The 10,119-nt window shown below is 40.5% G+C and overlaps 1 protein-coding gene across 1 annotated transcript; it reads left to right on the top strand.

Annotated features, from left to right (window-relative positions):
* Positions 1 to 1,847: 1,847 nt before the first annotated feature.
* LOC146609984 (tissue alpha-L-fucosidase-like) lies at positions 1,848 to 5,671 on the top strand. The gene is made up of 8 exons (XM_085346056.1): positions 1,848 to 2,374; positions 2,522 to 2,656; positions 3,053 to 3,190; positions 3,285 to 3,390; positions 3,560 to 3,760; positions 4,047 to 4,237; positions 4,642 to 4,741; positions 4,828 to 5,671. The coding sequence occupies exons 1-8, from the start codon at positions 2,034 to 2,036 to the stop codon at positions 4,960 to 4,962; spliced, it is 1,347 nt and encodes a 448-aa protein (XP_085202182.1). The 5' UTR covers positions 1,848 to 2,033; the 3' UTR covers positions 4,963 to 5,671.
* The last annotated feature ends 4,448 nt before the right edge of the window (positions 5,672 to 10,119 follow it).

Genomic DNA, 10,119 nt, shown 5'->3' with positions numbered 1-10,119 from the left:
TCATTAATTCAGGACGAGTCTGATGAGCTTTTTAAAGTTCTGCTGATTTAGCTTAAGTGTGTGTGTATGAACACATGAGTTAGTTTTAGTGGTGGGCCTGGTGGTAGTATGGCTGCATAGCTGATTTTCCGGGGGACTTTATGCATATTTTAAGAGCAAAAATCGAAAAATCACCAATGCAACTCAGGAGGGCGACAATAAGCCTTCATTCCAGCCTAATGTACCGAAAACCACCGAAGTAGAATGAGTATTTCTATCTGCAGCGCTTCTCACCGTTTGTGCACCATGATGGGCAAGTCTCGGGATTTAAGTGAGTTTCAGCGGGGTATGATAGTGGGAGCCCGAGACGGCGGGCTCAGCATCTCGCAAACAGTGAACCTGTTGGGTTTTTCAAAGACTGCGGTGTCTCGAGTTTACAGGGAATGGTGCCAGAGGCAGAAAACCTTCAGTCAGCGGGGACCGTGTGGAAGGAAGCGGCTCGTGGATGACAACGGAGAGAAGAGACTGGAAAGGCTGGTGGAAGCCAACAGCGAGGCTACGATTGAGGAGATCCATGCCATGTACAACAGCAGCGGGGTGGAGAAGCCCATCTCACTCGCAACTGCCCGGCGGACCCTGAAGAGGCTGGGTTACAGCCGCAAGACGCAGGGAGAGGACGTCCTCATCGCGGCAGGGCTGGAAGCTTTAGCCGAGTACACATCCGGCCAAGAACACACGGACACCTCGACGGACATGAAGTGTGAGGTGCAACAGGAGCCAAAGATCGAGTCCTCCACGACGGAGCTTGCGCGCAGTAACGAGAATGACTTGGAGACATGAATGTAGTAGTAAAGAACTGGAATATTCCCATTCGACATCCTAGTATTCCAAAAGAAAACTGTCCACTGTAGAGCAGTTCGTTATTAATTAAAGAAAGTTAAAGAAAATATGCCTTAGAAATATGTTTCCTCGAGTTTATTATTAAGTTTTTATGACTTGCAAAACGACACACTTTGTTTTGGGGCCAGATCAGGATTTTTATTTCTTTGTAATCAGATGTGCAGAGAACATCTTCCTCAGATAATTCAGTCATCTTCAAAACCATTAAAAGAAATCTGCCTCCAGATGTTGGATACTTTTATTTGTCCCTTACCTTAACATCTGTCAGGTGTTCTGTCTATAAAATACAGGTTATAATGGTATCTTGATCGTGACCTGTTTTTATTTGTTGTTGTTTTTTTTTGTGTGTGTGTGTGTTTTGCAAAACTAGAGCCATCAATACAGCACCACTCATATCGAGAACACAGGAATAATGATGGATCACGACTGATTCATTTTGCTGGTTTCAGTACACACTGGTCAAAAACAATTTGAAGATAATTAATGATGGTTATGAGCCGTTATTGTTGCTGCAGACAGAGACTGAAGTCACTTGGAGGAGTGACCACTGAAAACTCTTCGCCCAGAACGTTATTTTTAAAGCACCTTTTATGAAAACATTAAATAAATTAATACATGAATACATATACACACATTACATTAAATTAAAATTACTGAAGAAAAATAACACAAAAATAAAAGAATTGCCTTTCTGTAATTTCCTGATTAAGAATAAATCAAGATATTCTTAGATTTCTTTAATTTAAAAAAAAAGATTTAATATTACCAAGAAAAAATACTGCACAAATACCCAAGTAAAATAACAGTAATCTGATTATAAAGCAGACAAGGTATAATAATTACGTATTTCTTTATTCTTACATGTGCAGGTGTCTGTTTGTTCTGGCATCGGTTTCAATAAAGTTGTAACAAAAAAAAACCAAGAAAAACTCAACCACGTGATAGTGACTCCGAGTCATATGACGGAAATGAAACTGGCACAGTTTAACGGAAAGGATATAAAACGTCGTCGTATTACCGAGCTGCCTGTGGGACATTTGGACTTTGTGCAGTTCCGTTTCTGGACACAGTCAGGGGAACTGTAAATGTGACGCTCCTTCAACATCCTCATTCGAGCAGCTGCAGTTTGCGGGGAAGCTCACCTGTCTGTCATCATGCTAACCGTGTTTGTTGTTGTCGTTGCTCTTGTTTCTCAAACTGCGGCTCACTACACCCCGGACTGGACGAGCCTGGACGCCAGGCCGTTGCCCTCATGGTACGACGAAGCCAAACTGGGAATTTTCATCCACTGGGGCGTGTTTTCTGTGCCCGGCTTTGGCAGCGAGTGGTTCTGGTGGCACTGGCAGGGCCAGCAGCCCCCGGACCAGAAATATGTGAACTACATGTCCCAGAACTACCCACCAGGCTTCACCTACCCAGAGTTTGCTCGTCAGTTTCACGCGCAGTTCTTCAATCCGGATGAGTGGGCGGATATTTTCAAAGCTTCTGGTGCAAAGTGAGTGTTTCTCTGTAACATTGTATCGTCTTTTTGACCCTCCCCTTCTCTCAGTACACACATTATTATTATTATTATTATTATTATTATTATTATTATTATTATTGCACAGTACCCTGTGTTACTTGCACACCCTCGTCAATGCAGGTATGTGGTCCTGACTGCCAAACACCACGAAGGGTTTACTAACTGGGAGTCTCCAAACTCATGGAACTGGAATTCTGTTGATACTGGTCCTCACAGAGACCTGGTGGGAGACCTGGCAGAGGCAGTGCGCAACAGGTGAAAAACTTAAGTTACGATGCTAAAAAAAGGTGGTTATTGTTGACAGATGGGCTGACACTGGTATGCAGAAAAGGCCAGTCAGTTTTAACCCACTGCCTTCCTCCTACAGAGCTTCCTGTATTTTCACATCGATCAGCCTGTACAGAGCTCTTCACGTGTCAGTCGAGTGTCATTAACGATGCAGAAAAGCTTTAAAGCTTCATATTTGTGGAACTTGCTTGTCGTAAACTTCTTTACCACCAGGTGATTGTTGGGTCAAGATTAATCATTAAAAATGTTGCGGCCATGTGTATCAGTTGTAATAGTTGGTTAGATCAGATGTGTTCCCAAGTAATGTCATTTAAATTGCACGTATTGCCTTTTTAAACAAATGTCTGTAATTTCCCCTTTTAGGTCACTGCACTATGGACTCTACAATTCCTTGTATGAGTGGTTCCACCCTCTCTATCTCATTGACAAGAAAAATGGCTTCAAAACGCAGGAGTTTGTGCTGCAGAAACTACTTCCAGAGCTTTATAACATGGTTGTAAGGTCTGTGGTGCTTAAAATGTTGCGTCAGCTGATCGCACTTTATACATGCATGCCAGCAGTATATTTAAACCTTTGCTCTCCTGTTGCCTTGGAGGTATCGACCTGAAGTCATCTGGTCTGACGGAGACTGGGAAGCACCTGACACCTACTGGAACTCTACCGAATTCTTGGCCTGGCTCTACAACGACAGCCCGGTTAAAGTGAGTGTCTTTATGACAAGGTAGTCATAGATGGTGCACTTGCTTTTATTTTGAAAGTTCAGATGCTGCAAAGCAGACATCCCCTGTGCTTCCTGGATTTTAGCTGTGGTGTATTGAACTGCAGGTAGCAAAAGTAGTCCTCATGATTGCCTGTCTTTCCTTTTCTTAGGATACCGTTGTGACTAATGACCGATGGGGAGCTGGCTGTGCCTGTAAACATGGCGGCTACTACAACTGCGAGGACAAGTACACGCCGGGCCAGCTGCCCACACACAAGTGGGAGAAATGCACATCTGTGGATACTCTTTCCTGGGGTTACCGTCGAAACATGAAGATGAACGAACTTTTGCCATTGGCTGCGATTATCGAGGTGATAGTAGCACAGATATTAGCTTCTACATTTAAAGTTAAGGTTGTTTTTATTTGTATATGGCTATTATAGAATACCTTTAATCTTTGCTTGTGCATGCAGCCTTCAGGAAATACTTTTGTAATCATAATGACTGTATTTAATCAATTAATCCAAGCCAAGTGTGTTGTCCTTTTGTTCTGTTTATTTCTGATGGTTAGGCCATAATGGTAATCTTTTGCTCATCTGGAATGTAACACTGTTTTATTGCCTGCTTCCTCTTGTGTCTGCTGTTGCTTTGTTGCAGGATCTGGTCCGCACTGTGGCTTTTGGGGGTAACTACCTTCTGAATGTGGGTCCCACACCTGACGGGGTGATCCCCCCTTTGTTTGAGGAGAGGCTAAGAGGTCTTGGAGACTGGCTGGAGGTCAACGGGCAGGCCATTTACTCTTCCAAACCCTGGAGGGTGCAGTCAGAAAACACCACTGTACCAGTTTGGTAAGAAAAAAGGGAGATGTGACTCAGATCACTTCACTTTCACTGTATTTTCTTGACTCTCAAGATGAGTCTATCGACAATCTGTCAACTGTATGAAAGTTTTAGTGCAGTGGGAGAGCTAATCGTCTCTGAGGATTAATGCAGGTTACGGGGAGATACAGACAGGATGTGTACTGTTGTACTTGGCAACACGTATGTTAAATAGCATGGTGTTTGTTTCGATGTGGGGAAGCTGAGAATTTTCAGAGTAAAGTGCATAATAAAGCTTGCTATGATCGCCTGTATTGATCTAGTTAGGCAATGAGTCTGTGTTACCTTGCTTGGTCCTGGTGATTTTTCCTTTGTTTGGTGCTGGTATTTTTGTATGCAGAAAAAAAACTCTGTAATGCTCTTCACTGTTCTAGGTATACATCTAAGGGGTTGACAGTCTATGCCATCCTAACAGCCAAACCCCCGATGAGCACAGTGAAACTGCTGGCACCCAAAGCTTCAGCCATCACACAGGTAAAGAAACAATGCTGTCCATGTTTGTACTCAGAGTTGAAAAACATGAACAAATTTTTATTGATCTGCTTTTATCTCTTGCCCAGGTGTTCTTGGTGGGGAATCCCACACCTTTATCTTGGGCCCCAGTCAACCCCGGTGGTGGCCTTGTTGTCCTTTTGCCAGAGCTGCCTTACACTCCTGCTCAGGCATGGACGCTTGAACTGGACTTAGTGCAGTAAGCCAGCGGTCCCCGACCAGTACCGGGCCTCAGACCGGTACTGGTCCGTGAGTCGTTTGGTACCGGGCTGCGAGAGTAGAGGCTCAGGTGTGAAATGTATGGTTTTCAGGGTTTTTATCTGTTTTCAGCGTTATTTTGTTATTGTTTTTATGGTTAACTCGGTTTTCCTGGGTCTTTTCATGTGTGTTATGAATAAATCTTCTTTTTTTCAGTACCGGTACTAGTTTTATTTTGTTGTATTTTCCCGTGACACCTTAAAGGCCAGTCCGTGAAAATATTGTCGAGCATAAACCGGTCCGTGGCGCAAAAAAGGTTGGACTGCTGCAGTAAGCTACAAACGCCCAAAATGTTGAATTATTTTTAAGTGACTCGACTCAGGTTTTAATGATTTTAGATTAATGGGGAAACTTCCAGTCTGTCTTGAAGGGAAAATACCGGTGTAATGAGTTTGTGTGATTTCGCTTTGACGCTCTGAAGGCTTAAAGATTTACTGTCACTGTCTCAGTTGTGTTTGTTTTGTCATGAGAGAGTGTTTATGAATGAAAACGGGATTCTGCTGTTGAGCTTGTGGAGCTTTTCTGGCAGTTTCTCGGCTAAGTGCCGTTTCAGAAATGATTCATTATGCCTGCGGTTTGTTTTGAAAATGAGCAGATTATATACAAAGCACTTATTTTTTCTACTTGCCTCCTTTTGAAATTGGTGGAATAAAAGACAACTTGATTCATCTTCTAATTGTTCTGTTATTATTAAGCTTCCAATGCAGTCAGTCAGCAAGCAGGTATTTTAGCATTTGCTAAAGCATAAATGGTACTTTTATCCTCCTTCAATCTTTTTAATACATCAGTGCCTCAGTTGACAGTAACAAACCTGCGGGGCATGATAATGTTATGACATCTGTACTAATGGATGACTGCATTGATGTTCTAACCCCTGAAGTGCCACAGGAGGTCCGTATTCATATATAAGTAACCACTGACTGCTTTTAATTCCTAGGCTGTCCGAATTGACAAAAATGTCCCCTGAATGTGTCAGTCTGACTTTGCACTTAACTGAGAAGTGAATGGCCACAGGGACTGAGCATTTGACAGAGAATGCGTTAAATTGTTTTTGTCCTCTCCTTTAGGCTTTCTTAATAGGTTTATCTGGTCTACTTAGAATTTCTATTATAAATGCTTTCAGGCGGTGACGGACGTGAGAAAAATGGAAAATCGGTTTGGAGAATCCTTATCATTGACCTCTACTTTGCATTTTAGCTGTGTGCTGTCGAGGTTAATACATCAATGCTGCAAAAAGATGTGAATCTATAAAGTGATTTACTCTTGAGTTTAATCTGAAATATTCATCATGAAAAAATGTTTTTTTAAAACATCTAAAACTACTAAAAAGCTCAGAAAATGTATTCCATTTCCACTTCACCTTAGTCCCACAAAGGGAAATCACATCACTGCCGAGACTATTGCGACCGTGTGTAATGAACAGAGATGGGCAGTAATGTGTTACTGTAATCAGATTACTTTTTCAAGGAACGAGTAAAGTAAGGGATTAATATTGCGAAAAAGTAATTAGATTACTGTTACTTTCCCATAAGCACGCTGCGTAACTGCGTTATTAAACCGTGATTTTGTTTGTGAGAGTTTCTTATGACAATGATGTAAGAGCGTGCGACACCTGTGGCAGCAACAGACGTGTGCAGATCAACAAGGATAATATTGAGTGTGGGAGAGAGAGTACGACCATGCAGCGTTTAGAGCGTGGATGTACTGACATTACTTTGAGTTTTATTCCATAAAAAGTGACAAAAACATTAGTGTCCGCTGTACACTTCTTTCTAGAGCAAAAAATTAAACTTCAAATCTGAACAAGCATCTACCAAGCCACCACAGGAATGTGAAATTCATAGAGAAACCCCCGGATCCCCCCACTGACATGACCGCTGTGGCACCGGGCCCCACTCCTGCTGAGAATGATAGGACTTAGTGGCGCTGAATCTTTGATTTTATTTATTTTTTGCTGTGTTTTACTTGCATCTATTTGAAAGAGTGAATGTAAAAACAAAACATTTTATTTTATATGCTGGAATATACAGATAATAGGTTTAAATGCTAAACAAATTTCTTCAAGTCAGAGAATGTTGCATATAATTTAATTTTTGCTTGATGAATAAAGTTGCAGTTGCAAATATGCAGAAAAAATAGAATTGGGCTGAAAGGTCTATTGTTTATTACGTATTCAGGTTGTCTATCATGTAACTAAGTAATAAAGTAACTAATTACTTCTGAAAATAAGTAATCAGTAAAGTAACTAGATTACTTTCTTGGATAATTAATCAGTAATTACTTCTAACTAATAATTAATTACTATTTTCAAGTAACTTGACCAACACTGGTAATGAACTTGTAAACTTCCTCTTGCAGTGGTTGCTTCGAAGATGGGCATCAAATCCAAGAACTACTCGGCTTCGTTTGTCTTTTACATACAGTATATATAAATATATTAGTGGCAATTTATCCTCCTAAGATCCGAACTCTTCCACGTCATGCATTTTTGATTTCTCTTTGATATTTGGGCATATTGGGACCCAATGAATGTAAAAACAAAGAATGACCAGATTTTTTTTTTTTACCTGATTTTTGTTTCTAAGAAAACGAGAGCCACATATGAGGATATTTGTAGAACAGTAGCAGTATATTGTCCTCGTAAGTGGATATCAGGCCCTTGTAGAGCAAAATTGAGTATTTTGGTCTAAATAACCCAAAATGTGATGTCCACATATGTGGACGCCAGGTCCTAGGTGGTTAATTCTCCTGTTATCACATTTGTATTCATGTTAGATTCTTTTAAAAGTTGTTGCTAAAGTTCTTTGGGAGTTTTCCCATATAAGACACACATTTTCAGAAGTTAGACACCCCCACCCATGTTTTGTTGGTTGGTTCCCTGCTTACAATAGTCACAAACTGCACAAATTTATTCAGTAAAAAAATTCAGATCTCTTCCTGACATCTGACTTTCAGAATAACCCAAGAGTCAAAGACTATTTATGTCAAAACCAGCCTGTGACTTGGAGTCTCCACTGGTTGCATGCAGTGGCGGATCTAGAAGGGTGGCATGGGGTGGAAAGTGCCACCCTAAGATGATCCCTTGCCACCCCAAGTGCCACCCCAGTTTTCCATATGACAGTTTTGTTTATTAAAATAAGATAGCATTAACAGTTTGAGCGTAGTTACAATCAACAGTTAATATAAATGCTAAAACTGAATATATTGCATAGTGTTTCCCCCCTCCATCATTAACAAATGGTTCAGCCCATAGCAGGACCGGCTTTTTTCATCATAAGTGATGTTTATGATTGTGCCAGAGCACATTTTGAACAACACCATGGGTGGTTGGATGTTACAGTCTGGAAATGGAAGGAAGGTGAGTGTTATTAACCCTCTGTGGTCCACGGACACGCTGCACCTCCAAATCACATGACTGATGTAAGCTGACATAGAAACAGGCTGCAGCCACGCAGCGAGACAGAGCGAGACAGAGAGAACGAGAGAGTTTTTAGATGTGGGAGATTTGTGACGTTTAGTGTGGAGTGTATAAGTGTGTTGTGTTGTCTTGTGTAGTTGTTCTGTTGTGTAGTCGTTTTGTTTTGTGTGTCAGTGAGGGCACTAATTAATGTCACAGAGGCACATTTGCAAGGTAAACACTGTCACTAAGTAGAAAACCAGCGGAGTGATACACCTCCTGTTGTCAGGCCTGCAGGTTTATCCCTGTGCTGTTCTCCTGTTTTTACTGGCACACAACATTTGTGGGGCATCTTATTGCAACACCTGATTGTTCTCTCATTTTAGTTTTTTAGTTAATATTTTTAAATGGTTGTACAAAATGAAAAAAAAAACGTCAGGTCTATTGGCTGCAAATTGTTGTATATGTTTACAAAATGTACAATTTATATTTGCATTTCAAGTTATAAAAATTTACTCCACATGTCTGTGGTTTTTTTACAGTAAAGAAATACTACTAGGATTTTAAGTTCTTTGTGTGATTTCAGATCAGTAATACTAATGCAGTATGTCAGTGAAAAAAACAGTTAAATTCAGTTGAGCTGAAAAGAAAGATACCAAACAAGGCAAGGGGAAAAAATAAAATGAAACAATTTGAGGGTGAAATACAAACGTAAACTCAAAAGGAGTCAAAAATGGCCGGTTGTATTTCAGACCTCAGAGGGTTCATCCAACAAATCGTGAAAAATTAGATTTAAATTTTTGTTCATGACAGTGCAGATTTCTGACATTTTGTGTAATTTAAGCTGTAACAATGTGATTGTTTTCTAACAAAAAACAGTGTGAAATGTAAGTTAGACTTGTGTTTGTAAATGAACCGCCCCATGTTGTGTAGCTTTCTGGGTTTTATAGTTATTGGGCTACATATTTATTTATTATACAGGCTATACAGTACATAAGATCAAAACTCACATGTTTTATGTAACTAAAGTGTGTAATTATGTGGGCTACAGACAATAATTAAGTTATAGACTATATTTATATGAAAAACGTGTATACTTACTGCATTTGAATTATTTTAACCATATGTAACCACCTGCACATGTGTTTGAAAAAAAAAAGGCTTTGATTTTGCCACCCCATTTGATTTCTTTGCCACCATAAGAAAATTTCTCTAGATCCGCCCCTGGTTGCATGGCAACTGCGAAGGTCAAGACCATGTCATAATTGCCCGTAAGGCACAATGTCATTTTCACATTTCGATTTTTTGGATGAGTTGCATCAATCTTATCCTGTAATCCTAGCAGATCCATTTAAGTCAGAAGACTGTTTCCTGTCTTTCATTGCTGGCTTGAAGCAGGTGAGGCCGAGGCCGATGAAATATGATTAGGGTGACATGCACTTTATATATTCTCACCTACTTATTTGGTCATTAATCAGAAAAATCAACACACACAAAGAAGACGCAGCACCCACTCATTTACCTCGCTAAAATAGCTTTATAATAATCATATTAATAGTAATAATATTAGCCATTAGAAAATGTTTCGACAACGTTGACAGTGTTACATTCTGTGTTGGGGTAAACCACGTCACAGTGTGCCATCTCTCTGGGCTTTCAGCGCTGTCAGGCGTGCTCCTTTCGACACATCCAGACCCATGAGTCA

This window comes from Diplotaxodon limnothrissa, linkage group LG22 (genome assembly GCF_057381915.1).
Source record: "Diplotaxodon limnothrissa isolate DT_005_m linkage group LG22, D_limnothrissa_male_GT1.1, whole genome shotgun sequence".
NCBI lineage: Eukaryota > Metazoa > Chordata > Actinopteri > Cichliformes > Cichlidae > Diplotaxodon > Diplotaxodon limnothrissa.
The sequence above is the reverse complement of the archived record's forward strand: the minus strand, read 5'-3'. Positions and strand labels throughout refer to the sequence as shown.